The 20,876-nt window shown below is 44.3% G+C and overlaps 1 protein-coding gene across 5 annotated transcripts in view; it reads left to right on the top strand.

Annotated features, from left to right (window-relative positions):
* The window catches only part of SRSF11 (serine and arginine rich splicing factor 11), a 1,393,100-nt gene extending 1,386,134 nt beyond the window's left edge, over positions 1-6,966 (top strand). For 4 of the 5 annotated variants that reach the window (XM_044085832.1, XM_044085835.1, XM_044085836.1 and 1 more), the window contains one exon: positions 6,472-6,966. In XM_044085832.1, coding sequence (XP_043941767.1) covers positions 6,472-6,714 — 243 coding nt within the window. In that variant the 3' untranslated portion in view covers positions 6,715-6,966. The remainder of the gene's footprint in view (positions 1-6,471) is intronic. The other variant, XM_044085833.1, reaches the window with a different exon arrangement.
* The last annotated feature ends 13,910 nt before the right edge of the window (positions 6,967-20,876 follow it).

Below are 20,876 nucleotides of genomic sequence, written 5' to 3' on the forward strand. Positions count from 1 at the left end.
ACATAGACTTAAAAATAAAACAAAAAGGTTGAATAAACAAAACCATATCAAAGAAATCTTTTCTCTAAGGAAAAAGAAGAATGTTTCTAGTATACCAGAAATACTAGATGAATTTAGAAATCACTTTCACAAAATTAACCATAATAATATTAACATGGAACCTAAAGATAAAATAAAGGAGTTTATAACCACAAATATGAATAAAAAGCTTAATAAACAACAGATTAAACTATTGGACAAGAGTATTTCATATACAGATGTTATTACACAAATAAATAAGCTTAAATCAAACAAAGCACCGGGTAATGATGGTATTATACCAGAGATATATAAAATCCTTTCTAAAAATACATATTCATTAATACATAAGGTTTTTATTTTGGCCCAAACTGAGTTAATAACCGCCCCATCTTGGCAATGTACATTTATTTCGCCAATTTTAAAACCTAATAAAGATCCAACTAGATGTTCTTCATATCGGCCCATCTCATTACTTAATGTTGATTATAAAATGTTTATGAATATCTTTGCTGATAGATTGAAGACAATCATTCCCGGCATTATAGATATAGATCAGACAGGCTTCATTGTAAATAGAAATACTTTTGATAATATAAGAAGAACTTTAACATTAATAGATTTTGCAAATAGGAAAAAGAAAGATTTAACACTTATTAGTCTTGATATAAGTTCAGCATTTGATTCAGTAAGTTGGGACTATCTGTTTACCTTAATGAAGTGCACAAACTTCTCGGATGCATTTGTAAATCTAATTGAACATTTATACAAAGGAACGTTGGCTTATATTAAGGTAGGAACATGTGTTTCACAAAAATTACCCATTCTTAAAGGTACAAAACAAGGATGTCCACTTTCTCCACTATTATTCACTTTAGTAATGGAGCCTTGGGCTAATTTGATCAGAAACAGTACTGACATAGAGGGTTTTGAAATAGATGAAAATACAACATCCAAAATTCAACTTTTTGCAGATGATGTTCTAATTACATCAGCAGGATCTAATTCTTCTATACAGTCTCTATTTGATAACATGATGAATTTTAAAAGTATTTCTGGTTTAATATTCAATGAAGAAAAAACTAAAATACTACCTATATATACACGAAAAAATATTCTCATTAGTGATTTTACTAAATATGTACCCAATTCAGGTCAGATAACTTATTTAGGTATAATACTATCTAAAGATATTAAATCTATTATATATAATAATTATAATACCTGTTTTCTTAATATACAAAATCTTTTTAATACCTGGAATAATATGTTTTTACTATGGAGGAGAGACTTACAATTATTAAAATGATAATATTCCCCAAGGTTTTATACTTAATACAATCAATAATACTTCCACCTACAAAAATAATTATCAAGAAACTGAGCACACTAATGTTAAATTTCTTATGGGCACCTAATAGACCTAGGATTGCATTAAAGAAACATACTAATAGCTGGTCTCAAGGGGGTATTTCTTTTCCAGACTTTAATTTATATACTATCTCTTCTGTTGTAAAAGTTATTACTTTATTAATAGATCAGTCATATGTCACAAAATGGAAAGATTATTGGGAGCTAATTAGTATACACTTCATGAAAATCTCCTTAACACATAAAATATGATTGTAAATAACTCCATGTTATGGTTACTAAAGGAATTTTGTACTTCACCTATTACACCTAAACATATGGTTTGTTACCCATTAAATATTATTATTAGTTATCGTAACTTTATATTCATGCACCCTAAGTATAGGGAATGGAATTTTATTGTATTTCCTATAATGTATACTCAGGGTATGCTTTTGTCATCTACTTCTGGAGGAACTCATTTAGCTATAGATAATGATCTAAAGTACTTGTATCAGTTGATATCTGATAATAAAGTTAAAAATCTAGATTTCTTAAAACAAGAATTTGATCTAAGAGAAACTTGCTGGTTAGAGGTTCAGACCTTTAGACAACATCTCATTAATAAAATAGATTTAATGTCTATAACTGTTAAAGAATCTATTCCAACACTGATTGATTACTTGATATTAAATTTACAACATAAAGTTTCTGATAAAGGTAAACTTTCATACATATATAAAGTTATCAGACAAGAAACTTTTTACAGTGTAGATTCATACTGGAATTATTTCACTTCTATTAATGGGGACCCACCAAATCAACAAGATAAATTGGAATCTGCTTATAGAGCTACGTCTTCCATTGTCTGGAGACTTTATACATGGAAATTTTTACATAGATCTTTTTATACACCTTTGATGATGAATAAAATAAATAATAAAGATAATCTATGTAAGAGATGTAATGTAGAAAGTAATGCTGACTGGGCTCATATGTTTTATGACTGTATAAAATTGAAAGAATACTGGAAGTCAATTAATGAATTTTTGCAGGCTCTTTTTACAGATAATTTCATTATTTCTAAATGTCTTATATTATTCAACACACCTGTACCTCAAAGTGTTAAAAAGGTTAAGCTTCCCTTGTTATGGTCTATTCTAGCAGTGGCTAGGAAAATAATAACTAGAAATTGGATTTCAGATACACCTCCTTCGCTCAATGAATTTAAAAATGTTATGAATATAGTGTGCCATATGGAAATAAACACAATTAGGACTAGAACAAATAGAAAAACATCTTATTTTATTGTATGGGATAATTTACAAAATTTGTTAAAAAAATTTTAATTTCAATAGCATGGTATTTTAGTTTAATTAATTGATCTGATTGTAGTGGATGTCTTTGTAAATACTTTAGTTGTTTTGTTGAATATTATAATAATACCTATTTTTAATTACTTGTATAAAATTGTTATGATATTTCTCTTATATGTTAAAACAATAAACCTGTTTTGAAAAAAAAAAAAGAGGTGGAGACAAAAGATCTCAACCCTTCAGGAAACAAACACAATGACTTCCCTCTTCGCCTGCCAAGCAAAATTGCCCTGGCAGCACCTTTGGGAGGAAAACTGGCTCTATTTCCACAAAATTGGCGCATCATAACAAAGGACAAATGGATTCTGGACATTATTACCCGAGGCTACAGATTTAATTTCCACACTTTACCACGGATGAGAGGCATGCCAAATATGCCTCCAAACCAATGGGCAGAGGCTCAAACGCTGACTGACAGTGATTGGGTAGATCAGTGATGTATTATGTTTGCAAGTAGGATTATGTCAATATGGTTTGTTTTCATTTATATTAATGTGTGATTTCCTATGTCATAAGTGATGATTTAGTAAATGTTTCGTGTTGAAAAAAGAGTTGTGCACAGATGCCTCGGACAAGGCCTGGGAAGCCAGGACATGCACCCACTGAGTCCAGGGCATATGGCAGCCAAACCTCCAAAGGGTACACCTCAGTCTGAAAGAGATGAGGACCCTCATTCAAGCTGTTCAGGTCTTCACATATTTGGAAGTCAGGTCCTCCTGCAGTATTCATAGACACCCTGAAAGTTCATAAGCAAGGAAGCTGCCAATCTTACCAATTGTGCAGACTAGCACAGAGGGTGTGGGACCTTACCACCTAAAAAGCATGTGCCTGCTAGCTGTATACATGCCATCACAGAATGTTGGCAGACACTTTAAGCAGGGCCTTGGAGGACCCTCATGAATGGACCGTGAACCTACAAGGCTTCCTAGACATCCTTCATAGTTTAGGGACACTGCAGATAGATGTTTGCCTCAGAGAGTAACAAACAACTTCCCCTCTTTTACACCAGGAAACCTTGCCCCCTTCTCCTGGAAGACAGATGATTTCTTTCTTCATGGGACAGGGAAGTTCCTGAATGCCTTTCTTAACCCCCCCCCCACTACCTCTCCTTCAAGGGTATTTTGCTAAATACCCCAAAAATGAAAAAAAAAACTTACTAATCACCACAGCATTGGTTCCGGTTCCATCTTGTGTTTTATTTAGCCAAGGGCAAATATTACAAACTGCCACACAAGGAAGACCTAATCACTCAGCAGAAAGGATCATTACTACATCCCAATGTGTCATCCCTGAACCTAATCTTGTACATGATAGGGTTCTCATTCCCCATCAGGCACCATTTTTCAGAAAACATAAAGTTCTCCAAGAAGCAAGGAAACCACCACATGAAAATCCTACATGGGTAAATGGAAGTGATTTTCTTTCTGGTGCTAAAAGAATAACTAGAACATCAGTAAATCAGAGCTGTCTTCATCTTAAAGTACCTGTGTAAGCTCATAGATGCAGGTGCGGCATACTCCTCCCTCCATTAAAGCCCACCATCTGCCACTTCAGCCTGTCTGCCTCACAGCCTTCTTATATCCAAACAATTCCTTACAGAGGTTTTGCATATTAAACCACCAAGGAAACCTGTTCCCCTTCCTTGGCGCCTCAGTTTTGTGCTGGAAAAGCTTACTGTGCCTCCTTTGAACCAGCAGCCTCAGCTAATCTCAAATTCTGCACCTAAAAGACTATTCTGCTTCTGGCTCTCACTTCAGCCAGGAGAGTCTCAAAAGTACAGGCACTCATGGCCATTTCTCATTTTATTATTTTCACAAGGGCCTGGTGACACTGAGGACTAATCCGTCTTTCATGCCAGAGCTAGTGAATGAGCTCTGTCTCAACCAGGCCATCACATTTTCTCCTTTCTTTCCCAATTCAGCGAACCAGGGCAAAAGAATCCTACACTTGCTAGATGTTTAAAGACAGCTGGGGTTCTTTTTGGACAAGACCAAATCCATTCATAAGTCTGATCAACTGTTTGTCTTTCTTAGATTAAAAGCTGGACCAACCAGTATCCAAGCAAAGCAGTACAGGGCGAATGTCTAAATCCATTTCCTTTTTTTACTGTTTGCATGCACTTCCTTGATCCTTGCCCTCATGTCCTCAGGCACACACTGTGAGGGTAATAGCACCCTCAGGGGGCTCCTAGAAAAGAGTGGATGCCAGGGCTATATTGGATGCTACCTCCTGTTTTTTTGTACATACTTTAACTAAACACTACAAGATTGATGCCTTTTTAAGGTCCAGGATGGTCTTCACTAAGTCAGTCTTCTATAGCCTCTTGGATATCTCCTCTGTCTGCTGTCCAACCCCCCCCCCCACACACACACACACACACACACACACACACACACACACGTGTTCCCCCAGTTCTGGGAATTACCCACTTGTGTAGAACACTGCAGCGGTGATTTCAGTGAGAACATGGTGTAGTTGTGTAAGAACTTGTCATAACACTAGATGTCCTACTGATCTCTGTTGCAATATTCCTTCTCACCGCCCTCCTATGTATCTTTTTCCTTTTTATCTGCCCTTTAACAAAACTCTAGGACTGAGGAAGCTCTTTTACCACTTCATACATGGCCCCTCCTAGCCACCTGTTCACTTTCTCAAGGGCCTTCAGGCTCCTGGCATGGCAGTAGTCTGAAGATATATGCTCATACATATGTCTTTATACCCATACACTTTCGAGCTGACAAACAGCCTATGGAAGGCTAAGCTTGTGTACCTTGGCCGGACGCCAGTGGTGGTGGTAACCCCACTTGTTTTGAGTACTGCAACAGTGATCAGTACATCTACTGCTGTAAGTTCTTACACAACTTTACTTTCTTCAAGGTCTTGTAGCATTGTCCTGAAGAAGCCACTGTGTGAGAGCATCACAGTATTATGTCAATTGCAGGATATTGTCCTCCGTAATTGAGTCTGTTTTTTGCTTCAGTCAGTCTTGAGCAAACTTCTTGCACACAAGTTTAACTGAGGAAAATTTGTTCCAGCTTTTTTCTTCAAGGGTGATTGACTTAGTACTTTAGTAATAGAAGATCCTTAAAGGCTGTACAGACCAAGGACCAGGGCAGCAGATGTCCCTAGTGAAAGCACATTGACAGTCACTTTTGGCCTAGAAAAATGCTGACTAATGTCATGAGTTCTTCACCTTTCAGCCATGCATCAGACTAATGTCCTGGGGTGAAGAAGATTGGTTATTGGAGGATAGTTGCAAATCTCTTTGAAGGCAGATATCTGCTTCAAGTACTTCCCATGAAGAATGATTCATACTGTAGCAGTTAATTACAATATTGAAGCATCTTCTGTTAAGGTGAGTTTTCTTGCACAACTGTACTTTTCCCATTGCATCCTAAGTCCCTGAATTATAGGTACCTTTCAGAAGGTGTTTTTTGCTTTATAATTGGATATCCCAAAATTTCGCTGTTGTCGCTGGGAAATAGTTGATATTTTAATGTATTTAAATGTCTGATGTTTCTGTAACATAAAGAACAGCTTTCACAACATTTGTATTAAGGTGGGAAGAGTACTGTGTGCTGACATAGTAACCTTAATATTGCAAAGCTTCCTTGCTGCTTCTGTTACATTTTTACTGCAGCTGAAGAATAGACTAGGGATGTGATATGTTTGTAGCAGTTTTATGCTGCTGCTGTTGGTTTTAACATGATATTTCTGTTTTGCAAAGCAGGTCACAAGAGACTATGATGAGGAGGAGCAAGGCTATGACAGTGAGAAAGAAAAAAAAGAGAGGAGATCGGAAGAAAGAATATCGGAAGAAAGAATATCAGAAGAAAGAAGATCAGTGTCACCTTCTCCACCTCCAAAACTGAGAGATATATCTGCTGAAAAAAGCAGTGGGGACATTACCAAAGAAACAAAAGTAAATGGTGATGATCACCATGAAGAGGACATGGACATGAGTGATTAAATTTGTCTGTTTGCTGCTGTAGATTTGCGTCAGTCATTCCTTTGTGTGTTTTGATGCATTCATTCTTACAACCTACTGGCTAAATACAAACTTAAAGCTGTACATTTTACGGAATGTGTTTAGCAAATATATTTATAATTTTTTTTTTCCTTAATGCCAGAATTTGCTTTTACATCAACAGCTTGTAGATTGCCACTTTCCATGTGAGAGATGCAGTCAGGTTTGTAGCAAATGCCAAGGTCTAAATGGAGCTGTTCAGCGGTTTTCACACAATTCATTTCTAAATAACATCTTACCTAAAGGGGGTCTATATCATTTCATTGAAAACTCATTTCATCGAAGCTTAATTCATAGACACATATTCACTGAAAGCTCACTTCACTGAAAACCCAATTCACTGAGAGCTCACTTCACTGAAAACCCATTTCACTGAAACTCATTTAATTGAAAGGTATATATGGCCTTTTCCCCCACTGTTGTGAGATCCTGGAGTTAATATATTAAGTAAGGCGAGTGTGGGGGGTACAGGCCCCCCACATATTGTAAATATTTTAAAGCATATAGATGGAACAGAACATATAACCAAATTATGTGGGGGGCTGTGTCCCCACACCCCCTTACTTAATATACTAACTCCAGGCTCGCACAGCAGTGGGTAATAGGCCATATATACCTTTCAACAAAATGAGTTTCAGTGAAATGGGTTTTCAGTGAATTGAGCTTTCAGTGAAATTGGGTCTTCAGTGAAGTGAGCTTTCAGTAAATGTCTATGAATTAAGCTTCGATGAAATGAGTTTTCAGTGAAATAATATAGACCCACCTAAAGGTAACATGCCTACACTGTACAGTTCTCTCTTTTCCTTCTGCAGAATCATTTTTCTGAAGATGTTGACATTTTACTACTTTTTAGCAGCACATTGTAGGAATGAACTGATGTAATAATGCTTCTTACAGCATAAAATGTATGTGAAATATGTATTTTCTGACTACATTTGACAGTATATGATCTGATTGATCCATTCAAGGGTCTTAATGTGGTTATGAAATATTTGCCGATAGTAATAGTTTATCTGGGAAATTGTCATTCTCTCTGTAGATAGCTGGACGTCTGAGCCTTGTGGCTGTAGATTTTTGTTACTGTGTGCATTTTGTTTGAGTGACATAACAAAGTGCACTAACCCTTTTATAGGAGCATTTGGAGCCTTCGGAGTTATCAGAATGTTTTTGTGTTCATTAAGTATTTTATTTCCATTGAAACTAGAGTTTTGTGGTACACTCTTTTTAAAAGTTTAACCTTGTATATTAAAAATTTTGCCAAGATAAAGGGGTAGTGCATTTTTCAGCTGCCCTTTTTTGAGGATAACTTGACTCTGATAATGTACTTTGAGCCTCCTCATCTCTCCAGATTGTATAAACTAATGAATTTAAATAAGCACATATTGGTTCAGCAGTATGTATGCAGAGCCATGTAGGCCAAATTTACTTCACATACACAGGCACAGTGCTGTTAGGGGCATATACTTCTTTGGTTGTTAAAGACTCTAGTCTTTAGTCTGTGCAGTGTCATTGTACAGGTTCTTGAACTTTTTGTTTAAAATTAAATAACTTTGCTAATAAAATTTTAAAAAATGGTTTCACATATATGTATTTAAAGCTATAAAATCAGCTTTGAAAGTGGGATATTAACAGGCTTATTGAAAAAAAAAATGTAAACTGCTGAGATACTTTCCCTTGTGCTATCAAGTAGTTGTACTGCTTTAAGTGATTTTTTTTGCATCAGCTAGGTCATGCTAATATAAATCTACCTTAATACTTCACTTAGATTTTTCTACTGCCAGGATTTGGTACATCAAAGTGTATGTGTAGTCAAGTTGATAGAACTGTGGCGATGTCTCATTTCTAACACCACACCGACTTGATGTGAATTTTACAATGCTAAATATACATCACAAGAGATCATTACTGCAGAAGCAATCAAGTACATAGGATGTCTTACATAAGTGAAGAAAGATTAAATCTGATGTCAGTTTTCATTCATTCCTTCACCTTTGGTTCCAGTATGAGACCCTGAATTAAACTCTGACACTTTCCAAGCTGAAGATTCGAAGTTCAAGCTCCTGCTCTCTCCCCCGTAATGCTTCATTTCCCCAGATTACCTCTGATCTTGTTTGCCACTGTACAAAAATCATCGAGGTTGCATCACTAGAGCTCCTTCCAGTTATTTACTGAATGATTTCTTTGGCAGTCAGCTTTTAGCTGTTCTTGTTTTCTTATTGTCTTCTCTCTCTCTCCCCTTCCAGCTTTTTTTTTGTTTTAAAAGTAAAAAAAAAAAAAAAAAAACTTCCTTTCTCGCATGTTTCTTCCATGCGGTCTGGTCCTTCTGTTCCCTTTCTTCTTCTCTGTTCTTTTTCTAAGTGTCTGTCTGTTTTGGGTTTGTCATGGAAAAAACTGGCAAACCTTTGGGTTTCAAAAAGTGCACTTCTGTGGGCACTACAGAGAGTGCGTCTACTGTTTCAGGCCCAGCTCATTTAGATATTGCCTGCTCGGTGTGTGAAGGGTTTAATCCGCGGGCATTGGCGGACCACAAGAACAAGCCGGTGCTTAAGGGGTTGCTTCCTTCTGCTGCTCCTGCTCAACCCATCTGCTTCAGGGGCTCAAACCCCTGCTAAAAAGCACAAGGAGGCCAGGGACCAGAGAAAACATTCCCCTGAAAGGTTGTCCTTGGAGCCACTAAAAAAGGTGCCTAAAACATCAGATCCTTGGCCTTCGGATCAGACTGTCCTGGGTTCTTCCCCTCAGCTACCCATGCTCCCATTGCTGCCTCGGATCTGGATGTCTCAGTGCGGAAGTCTCCTTGCTTGAGGACTTCCCCAAAAAGAGTGTGCAGGGCACCTTCAGCGTCCTCCTTCGTCGGGTCATTCTGGAGCTTATCCGAGCATGAGGTGAAGAGACTGATGAGGAAATTTCTGAAGGTACAGATCCAGATGGGGGTTTAGCCAGAACTGTCCTCTTCCGGATCCATGAGCAGACCTTCTGTATTCCATCCCATGGCTCCTTCGCTAATCAAACCTCCTGCTTCGGAGTTGTCTGATTTGATGGCCTTGAGAAGCGAGACGTTTGATCTGGTAGTGATTACTTCCAGTCTGACCACCTCCCTGACATGCTCTACTGCAGCTGTGTTGGTGCCCAGTGCATATCGGCGCCGAGGCTTCGATGTCAGATCGGGGGGGGGGCTCATTTCAACTTCCCCCTCAGAGTAGATGATTGCAGGGGTTCTGGCAAAGCCTGCTTTGACAGCATCTCCAGACTGGCGGCTCTCAGGTCTTCATAGTCATTCTGCTTTTGAAGTGGTGGAGAGGGTCCTCTCCCATCCTAGGAAACTTCGGGTTCTCCCTCCATCAGAACTGATCCCTACCTCCATGGAGTCTGTGCCTGAGACTCTGCATCTACCAATGGAACGGCCTGTACTTGAAAGCCTTCAATCCGTTCATACTGTGGAACCCCAGATTTCTTTTGTGCCCTCCCCGGAACATCCCACCAAGGGAGGCCTCTCTGAAGAAGAGCTGTAAAAGGAGACACTTGGATTCCCTGCAGGACTCTGTCACTACTGACACTGATTTCGAGGAAGGGGAGGGGTCCCCTAGGTCTCCACCCATATATGTCTCTCGCATATGTCTTAGAGATTATGTAAGAAGGGTGGGTGGTCCTTTCAAAATGCAGAGGATACAGTGCTTTTTGAGGCTTTCAACGTGGGCCCATCTACATCCTGGGTGCCCCCCCAGCAGATCCTCTTATTGACTTAGTTTCTTCCAGGGCATGGAAGGACCCAGACACAGTAGATCCCATACCCAAGTGTGCTGACAAGATCTTAAGCACTCCCTTGGACAAACCTCACTTAAGGGATCCCAGTAGATGCCATGGGTATCATGGCAACCACCAGAAAGGATCCAACTCAGGAGAGCTCCTCTGTCCATCCCCCTAACACGGAGTCTAGGTCTTTGGACAGGTTCAGAAAGAGAGTTTCCGCTTCGTCCACCTTTGCCTTGTGAGCATTAAACTGTTTGTCCCACTTTACCAGGCTACAAAGGGACTTAATCAAGGAACTTTCTATCTCTGTCCCAGAGTCCATGTCGGATGAGGAGCACAAAGCTTTCTCCTCCAGAATGGCTGTTCAGCCAGTATCCAGTTCATCTATGAGGTTAATTTCCCACACTGTGAAAGGTACTTCAAGGGCAGCCGGTTCAGGCATTGCCATTAGACATCATGCCTGGATGCAGTTGTGTGATTTTGTGAAACCCTTCAAGGTGTCATTTGTCAGTACACCGTTTGATGGTTCATCATTGTGTGGCCCAGCAGTACGAAACACACACTTCCGGAGCAAGGAGGATGGAAAGACCTCTGCCATCAGAATCCATTTTTCTACACCACAAAGATCCTTCTCCAGGAATCTGGTGGGGGTAAAAAAAACTGTGGTTCCAGAAATCTCAGGGTCCTTCTCAGGTGTCTGAGAGACTTTTCCTCTAGAGACAGAAGGGGAATCGGTTATATTGATGGGGTGCCATCCTTGAGGCAGAGGTGCTCCACATAGTCAAGGGTCTCGAGATTTCTTCTCAGACAGACCCTTGCAGCGCCCCTGAAGGGTTGCCCTGCTGCCCTTCTCTGGAGGCAGTCGGGGGTGCTTATCCTTGCCACCAGAAGCTTGCATAGCCATCACAAATGATGATAGATGGATGGAAAGGATTGTATCCAGTGGATACTCTCTCCCTTTTTAACTCTTCCCAAACCAAAGAATTACCTCCTAGATGTGTACCACACAATCGAAGGGAGCAGCAGCTGTAGCAATTACAAAGATGCTTCAAAAATGCCATCCAGGAGGTCCCTCGCGAACAAGTCGGATCAGCCATTTACTCAAGGTTCTTTTTAGTACTAAAAAAGACAGGGGATCTAAGGTCAATTTTGGATATAACATCTCTGAACAAGAAGGTGAAAAACTCAAGATGTCCTTCAAGGATGCATCTGCAGTCCTTACAAATGGGTTGTCCTGTCGTCAGGCAGCCCTTAGGTCGGCCGGATTCCAAAGTCTGGGTCTGGCCTCGGCTGGTGTCGCTCTTCACCCGACGTCATAGCTGCAGTTCTTCGGGTATAAAGGCATCAGCTGACGCCATTTTCCTCAGTCTTTCTTGCCGCGTGGCGCCCGAAGCAGAAGCTGTTCGCAAGTGCCGGTCGGTCAGAACCAGAGATTACTACTACCGAATACTACTTCGAAGACTTCTAAAAAGCTAAGTACCCCGTTGGGGACTCTTTCTTGCCTCAGCCGATGTCAGAAAAAGTGAATAATTGTTTAACTTGTGGGAAACAAATACCTCATAAAGATTTCCACTCTTACTGCTTACCTTGTTTAGGCTCAGACCACGACGTCGCAGCTTGTCTAGCCTGTGGTTCTTTTAACCGACGGACGCTTAGACGTCGGTCGGAATTTGCTGAGCAGTTTTTTGGCTCTGATTTTGCTTATATTATGCCGTCGGATCCTCCGACTTCACAAATATCCAAAAAACCGCAAGGAAAAGGACCGACACTCGCGGTCCGCGGTTTCGGCCGAAACCGTGGTTAAGCCAACCGCGAGTGTCTCGGTTTCGGCTGAAACCGAGCAAGCGGTTCTTCCTTCAGCCGAAAACATGCCTTCTACCGAGGCCTCTTCAAACCTGGTGGAATCGGCTTCTGAAATCCAAGTTGCGGTTTCTCAGGAATTATCTGACACTATTCCCTTGGATATCTCAACTCCTGCACGTGGAGCTGCTAGGCCTCCTGCAGCCATGTCCATTAAGGCCTTTGCCAGGGCTAAAGCTACAAAAACTGTGCCTGTTAAGACCCCCTCTCACAGGCCCAGCTCCAGTTCCCAAATGTTTTCCTTGGCAGAGGATCTTATTTCTTTAATCCGGGGATCCCAACCTCATCCAGACAGGGCCTCTCATCCACCTCCAGAGAAGAGGCCTAGAGCAGAGCCCCCTGAGCCAGTGTCCACAGATGATTCCTCTGATGATTCAGATAATACAGACCCTCCAGAGGCTCCTTATTCCCCTTACGAAGACTCTGATGCTGAAGAGTCCATCCCTTCTGCCTCTCCACCTGAGGAATTTTCCTTTGGGGAAACCTTGCATGCTATGAGGGAACAATTTCAATGGCAGGGACAAGATTTTTCAGACTCCAGGAAAAGGCTTAGAACCTTTTTGCATTTACCACAACATAGGCCTTTAGCTATACCTCCAGTTCTTTCTGTTGTAGATGATGCATTTAATGATGCTTGTACTGCTCCTGATTCATTACCTCTGGCCCCTGCTAAGCCCGATAGGTACTACAGGGTCCCGGACACGCATCACCATTTATACAAGGCTCCTTTTGCAGATCCCGAGACTATCTCCCAGGGGCCTAAGGCTGTAGCAACTACCTCTGCTAAAAATCCCCTCCCCTCTGAAAGGGAATCCAGGTCCTTAGAGAGATGGGGTAAAAAAGTTTACACTTCTGCTACTCTGTCAGCTAGGGCCTTGAACTGTCAATTTCATATGATCCAATATCAAGAATTTATGCTTGACCAGTTAACTAAAAAACTGTCCTCTGATGAACCTTTTGATAAGAAGTATGTTCAGGAAATGGTACATAACATTCAGCAAGTTAGTAACCAATCTGAAGTAGGATATTCATTTGTCTGCAACCTGTGGGTTATGGATCCGATATCGGATCCGAACCGGCATGGTTTACCAGCTATGGATCCAAGCTCTCAGCTCCTCCCTCACCCATAATGCCCTGCTCTACCCTCATGACCTCAGATCTCGTTTGCCGCGCATGGTGACTGGATTGGTTTCTATAGCTCTCAGCTAAGTGCTAGTTTTACTACTGTTAATAATAGAATTTTGAAGTTTTTTATTCATTTTTGTGTGAAAGTGTAGGTTTCTCCCTTTGATATTTTACTTTAGAGTTAATCTAAGAATTTTTTTTCCCTCCCCTCGCTGTTGGCGTAGTATGTGTGTGTTGGGCCTGTGTGTGTAATTTGTTTAGTTACTTTAGTTTAGTAACTTGTTTATAGATTGGGATGGCTGAACAGCCCAAATCTATATTTTCTAAATGCTCCGAGTGTGGCCATAAGCTTTCCCCAGCTGATGGCCACACTCGGTGTGTTAGATGCCTGGGGGTTGAACACCTCACATCTGGATGCTCCATTTGTGCAGGGTTCAACCCCAGGGCACTGAAGGAGCGGAGGTCCAAGCTTGTCTTGGCGGGCCTTTTACCGCCGGACTCGGCTCCGACCTCCGCTCCTTCGGGAGTAACCGTGCCTTCGGTTCTTCCCTCAGTGGCACCCCTTCTCCTCCTGGGACTCAACCTCCCGCTTCTGGTTCGGAGGAGAGGGATGCTAGGAAAGGACCGGAGGAGAAGCACCAGCGGCGGGCCGAGACCTCTGTTTCGGCCCCGCCAGCCAAGCGGCTTCTCCCGGCTCCGTTATGGCTCGGTCTCCTCCTTCGGCTCCGGTCCCCAGTGTGCTTTTCACCGGGTCCTGAGGAGGAGGAGACCCGATCTCCGCCGAGGCTATCGAGGAGGCACTCCAGGCCTACCTCGGTAGCCTCGCCGAGATCTACATATAGCCTTTCGATGCTGATCTGGACGGATGATGAGAAGATTCATCCAGGCCCAGATGCAGATGGGAGTGTTTGCCTCCCCTCTGGGGAGCTCAACACCCTTTTCAAACCTATTGCTCCTTCTCCGACCCGCTATCCGGGTTCGGAGCAGCTGGAGCCGAGCAGCTTCGAGCCGGGTGGGTCGGCGCCGATAGTACTTGGTACTTCGGATCCGACCCTGCCCTCGAGTGCATCGGATCCGACCTCTCGGAGCCTGGATCCGAGCCTCGGATCCGGGGGGATCAGTGCTCCTTCGGCGGTCTGTGTCGGAGCGCACTGTCCTTCGGATCCGGCGCGCCGGCTCTGATCCACTCTTCGGATCCGAGGGGGAGCCGATTGTCGGATCCTTTGGTCGAGATCGGCTCCCCTTCGGCATTTGATGTAGTGGAGAGGGCCCTGTTGAGGGTCTCCGGACCCCCGGCACTTGTTCCGGCTCCGTCCCGCTCCCTCTGCACTGGGCCAGGCTTCCACCATCCGGCCCTGGGACAGCCCGCTTCTGTGCCCCAAGTTGCTCCAATGGAACAAGTTGCTGCTGAGGAGTCCTCTGACAGCCCCAGAGGATGTCCTCGCAGCATACGTGCAAAGGAGGCACATTGACTCCCGAGTCTCTCACAGAAGACACGGACTTGGAGGAAGGGAAGGCTCCCACGGTCATCCCGAGGATGTCTCATTTGGAGATATCATGGAAATGCTCCGTATAAGGGGTGGTCTGCCCCAAGTCTTCCTCGGACGAGTCCGTGTTCTTGGAGGCATTTGAAGCGGGCCCGTCTACCTCTTGGGTGTCCCCTCCTGCCGACCCCCTGGTGGACCTCATTACCACCAGGGCGTGGAATGAACCGGACACCGTGGAGCCAATTCCTAAGAGGCCCGATAGGATCCTTAGCCCACCGTCCGACCGTGCCCATTGGAGTAAGGGGCCTCCGGTAGATGCCATGTTGACGGCGGCCACCAAGAGGGAACTGGCTCAGGAGAGTCCTCAGTCCATCCCGAGCAAGGAGTCTCGGATGATGGACCGCTTGGGGAAGCGGATGTTTAGTTCAGCGACCTTCTCGGTAAGGGCACTGAACTACTTGGCACATGTCATTAGGATGCAGCGAGATCTCATTAAAGAATATGCTGCATCTCCCCCAGAGTCCATTTCGGAGGAGGACAGGGTTCTGCACTCCACCCGTATGGCCACTCTTAGGTCAGTTACTAATACCTCTATGCGGCTACTCTCCCACGCCACGGAAGGCGCCGCTAGAGCTGCGGGGGCAGGCCTAGTCACTAGACGTCAGGCCTGGCTCCGTCACTGCGATTTTTCTGAGCCCTTCAAAGCGTCATTTGCGAACGCCGCCTTTGATGGTTCTGCTCTCTTTGGCAAAACCGTCACAACGTTGACCCAGAGCGAGGAGGACGGAAGACGCTGTCTGCCGTCGGAATCCGCTTCTCTGCACCCCAGAGGCCCTACTCTAGGAACCAAAAGGGTCAGAAGAAGATGTGGTTCGAAGTCGCAGCAGTCCCAGCCTGCTCCGGACAACCAGTCCTTCCGTGGCAGAGGAGGACAGGGAGGACGCCGCCCTAGAGGCAGAGGGGCTCCCAGAAACTTCGGGTCCAGGGAACCTTTCTCTGAACGGCCCGCAGCAACCCTGAGGGGTTGCCCGACTGCTCCACTCTGGAGGCAGTCGGGGCGTTCGGGGCACCTAGCGGCATGGGAGTCCATAACATCAGACCGCTGGGTTCTCCAAATCATATCCAGAGGATATCGCATCCCTTTCCTTCACCTTCCAAAGTTGAAGTCCCTCCCAGACGCCCCACCCGGTCAACGGGAGGCCGCTTTGGCAGAAATTGGCCATCTGCTAAAGAAAAGAGCCATCCAGCCCGTCCCCAGACCAGATCGGATCAGGGTTCTACTCCAGGTTCTTTTAGTGCCAAAGAAGACGGGGAACTAAGACCAATCCTAGACCTCTCTCTCTTGAATCTGGCAGTCCCCAAAGAAAAATTCCAAATGGTCACTCTGCAATCTATTCTCCCCCTTCTGGGAGAAAATCACTGGATGTGCTCGATAGACCTCAAGGACGCATACTACCACATCCTGATGGACAGGCGCCCAGGAGGTTCCTCCGCTTCGGCTGGGAGCCAGTCACTACCAGTTCCGGGTCCTTCCCTTTGGTCTCACCACAGCCCCCAGGGTGTTCACCAAAGTATTAGCAGTGGTAGCGGCCCACCTGAGGCTTCAAGGGGTGCAGGTGTTTCCCTACCTGGACGACTGGCTTCTTACCGCCCCAACAAGGCATCTACTTTTACTGGCGCGAGACTCCTTTCTCCATCTTGCTCCTTTTCTGGGCATTACAATAAATACAAAGAAATCCAACCTGGCGCCCACACAGCTCTTAGATTTTATAGGGGCCAGGCTAGACACAAGGAGTTTACGAGCCTTCCTCACTGCGGACAGAGTTCAAAATCTGCAGCTCCAGGTGCGGGCCATTCTCCACTCAAGTTCTGTTCGGCGGAGTTGGTCCTGAGGGCTCTAGGGTCCATGGCATCTGCTATAGCACTTCTTCCTCTTGCCAGGCTCAATATGCGCATTCTACAGTGGACGCCTTAGTACAGTGGTCATACCTTGCTCTCCCATGCATCATCCCATTGCGATCAGCAAGGCTTGCAAGCGGTCCCTCTTGTGGCGGCTTCACTCCCGGATCTCCACAGGGCCGCCCATTTGTGCTTTTCCCCTCGCCACGGTGACCACGGACACCTCCCGCCTCGGGTGGGGGCACTTTGGGCCGGACGTCCAAGGCACGTGGGACGATTCAGAGACCTTACTGCATATCAATGTTCTAGAGATGAGAGCAGTGCTCTTAGCGTTGCTAGCACTTCAGGACTTTCTTCCCTTGGGAACAATTGCGATTCAATCGGACAACATGTCTGTGGTCTGGTACATCAACAAGCAAGGGGGAACGAGGTCTTACCCTCTTTGTCGAGAAGCCATGAGAGTTTGGGAATGGGCAATCTCCACCAACCGCTTTCTAATAGCAACGCACATTCCGGGTCGGTCCAACATCTTAGCGGACAAGCTCAGTCGCACCATTCTGACCCCTTACGAGTGGTCTCTCAATTATCGAGTAGCGGAACGCATATTCGCACGGTGGGGAACTCCTTCATGCGATCTTTTTGCCTCTCCCTCAAACACCAAGTGCGACAGTTTTTCGCTCTGATACCTCCTCCCGGAGGTTCCCAAGAGACGCTCTGGTGCATGCTTGGCCACCCGGTCTTCTGTATGCTTATCCACCCTTGCCTCTGATGCTCCAAGTTCTTCAGAAAGCCTCTCGGGTGGGTTGCAGAATGATTCTCATTGCTCCGTTCTGGCCTCGACAGATCTGGTTCCCCTTCCTAAGGTCTCACTCGGTGAATCCTCCTTGGATTCTAGATCCCATTCCGGATCTGATATCCCATCCATCCTGCATACCTCCTCCGAATCCGGACAACCTGAAGCTGACCGCTTGGCTGCTCCAGTTCCACTCTTGATCAGGACTCCCGGTATTTCGTCACCTGTTAAGGCAATTCTGGTGGCAGCTCATAAACCATCCACTAGAAAGGTCTACCGCAGCAAGTGGAAACGGTTTTCTTTGTGGGCGGAGCGGCAAGGCCTGAATCCTTCACGGTTCCTCTTCCATTAGTGCTTGACTTTCTAACCACTCTTTTAACGATGGTGCCAGCAGTTCCACAGTCAAAGTACAACTGGCGGCAATTTCTCATTATCACATTGGCCATGACTCTAATCCTCTTATGTCAGCCAAATTGTGTAAAATTTTTCTTAAAGGTACTTTTCTTCTCAGGCCCCCTGTAAAACAAGCGGTTCCTCCTTGGAACCTCTCTCTGGTTCTACAGGCCTTGACCGCCCCCCCTTTCGAGCCAGCGGCTACGGTGGATCTCAAATTCTTGTCCTACAAGACAGCCTTTTTGGTAGCCATTACATCGGCCAAGAGAGTTTCTGAGCTTCAAGCATTATCAGCTAAACCTCCTTACTTGGTATTTCATCCGGACCGTGTCTACCTCAGGACCAACCCGTCCTTTTTTCCTAAAGTCGCTTCTGAAGCAAACATCAATCAATCCATTAACCTCCCTGTTTTCTTCCCTAAATATGAAAACAAAGGTGAATATAAGCTTCACTCATTAGATGTTCACAGGCAACTTAGATTTTATCTAAACAGGACGGCTGGTCATAGGCAATCCGACCAGTTGTTTATTTCCTTTGTAAAATTTAATTTGGGCAAGCCAATTTCTAAAGTTTCTCTGTCCCGCTGGATTTCACAGTGCATCTTATTGGCTTATCAAGCTTCAGGAAGGCCCGCACCGGAGGGTGTTCATGCCCATTCAACCCGGTCAGTATCTACCTCGGCAGCCTTCAAGGCTAGGATTCCTCTAGATGATATTTGTGCAGCAGCCACGTGGGCTTCATCTCATACTTTTATTCCCACTATAAGTTGGATCTGGCATCTAGGGGTAGAGCATCCTTTGGCTCATGTGCTCGGAATATCCTTCCATGATGGCCGCCCAAGATTCAGGTAGCTGGGGACTCTGTCCCACAGGTTGCAGACAAATGAATATCCTACTTCAGATTTAGAAGTTATGTACTCACCATAACGTTCCATCTGAGTAGGTGTATTCATTTGTCTGCAACCATCCCGCCCTCCTATCCCCCTGGCCTTTCAGTTTCCTGCATATGGTGTGTTACCCTTTTCAGGGTGTTTTTTTGCTATTGGCAAACTCGATCTGAGGTCATGAGGGTAGAGCAGGGCATTATGGGTGAGGGGAGGAGCTGAGAGCTTGGATCCATAGCTGGTAAACCATGCCGGTTCGGATCCGATATCGGATCCATAACCCACAGGTTGCAGACAAATGAATACACCTACTCAGATGGAACGTTATGGTGAGTACATAACTTCTAATTCTTTAAAATGCGGCTATGATGCACTGGAGGCATCCTTTAGATCAGCCATGACTGGCACAGTTATCAGAAGGCATGCATGGTTGAAAGAGCAGGCCTTACCGGACCATGTCAAATCAAAACTGTTAGATGCTCCCATGGACAAGGCCAATTTATTTGGTTCTCCTGCACAACAGGTACTGAAGAAGATGGAGGAGAAGGCAAAATCTGTACAAACAGTGAAAGATTTCTTACAGGTCCAACCTCCAAGGTTTAGCAGCAATTGGCCCTCCAAAACTTGGTCCTTTCCAGACTCCTCTAAAGCACAGAGAGGCAGGATTAGGAGATCAAGAGGCAGAAACTAATCCAGGGGTGCCTACAGGGGACGCCAGTGGCAGGGTAACAACCAGCGAGGCACAGACACAGCCACAGCCACCACCACTGCAACAGGACAATCACAGTGACTTGGCTCTGGCACCGCCTACCAGGGAACAACTAGAAGCACCCTTAGGCGGAAAGCTAGCCTTATTCTCAATAAACTGGCATTACATCACAAGAGACAAGTGGATTTTACAGACAATAGACCAAGGCTACAGGTTCCACTTCCATACTCTACCAGGAAGAGAGGAATGCCAAACCTACCGCCAAATCAAAAGACAGAAGCTCTAAAACAAATATCTCAATTATTAAAGATGAGAGCTGTGGAAAAGGTACCATCTATGGAGCAAGGAAAGGGATTTTACTCCAGACTCTTCCTGGTACCAAGAAAAGAGAACAAATGGAGGCCTATTCTCGACCTGTCCGCTTTAAACACATTCCTCATTGTTCCAAAATTCAAAATGCTGACTCTACAGCAGCTTCTTCCCATGCTGGGCAAGGAGTCTTGGCTGGTAACTCTAGATCTCAAGGAGGCATACCTGCACGTCCCCATATGACCAAATTGCAGAAGATCAGATTTCTTGCAGGATCAGAGCATTATCAATTCTCAGCATTGCCCTTTGGCTTATCTACTGCGCCCAGAGTGTTCACGAAATGCCTGGCATCAGTAATTGCTCATTGCAGGCTTCAAGGAATCCAAATTTACCCCTACCTGGACGACTGCCTGATACAAGCGGACAACAAAAACAAGCTAACAGAAGACTTACAAAGAGTCATTTACCTGCTACAAGCCCTGGGATATACAGTCAATATAAAAAAGTCAAGGCTGATACCATCCCAAAGAATAACCTTTTTGGGTGCAGAGCTGGACACATCAAACCAAATGGCATTCCTAACTGCAGAAAAGCAAGAGCAACTACCTCTCTACTTCTTGGCATTAACAAAGCAGAACCATCTAACAGCAAGAAAAGTACTGCAAGCCCTGGGCTTCATGGCATCCTGCATAATACTGGTCCCTCATGCCAGACTGCATATGAGAAAGCTACAGTGGTACCTAAAGAATTTATGGTCTCAACACAAGCACAGCCTAGAAACCAAAATTCCAATAATCCCATGCCTGAAGCAAGAGTTCCTATGGTGGGCTCAGGCCTGTCAATCAAACACAGGATTGCCCTTCTACAGCATTCAACCAAGCCAAACCATCACGACGG

Source organism: Protopterus annectens, chromosome 10.part0, assembly GCF_019279795.1.
Source record: "Protopterus annectens isolate FY-2018-M chromosome 10.part0, PAN1.0, whole genome shotgun sequence".
In the NCBI taxonomy this organism is placed as follows: domain Eukaryota; kingdom Metazoa; phylum Chordata; order Ceratodontiformes; family Protopteridae; genus Protopterus; species Protopterus annectens.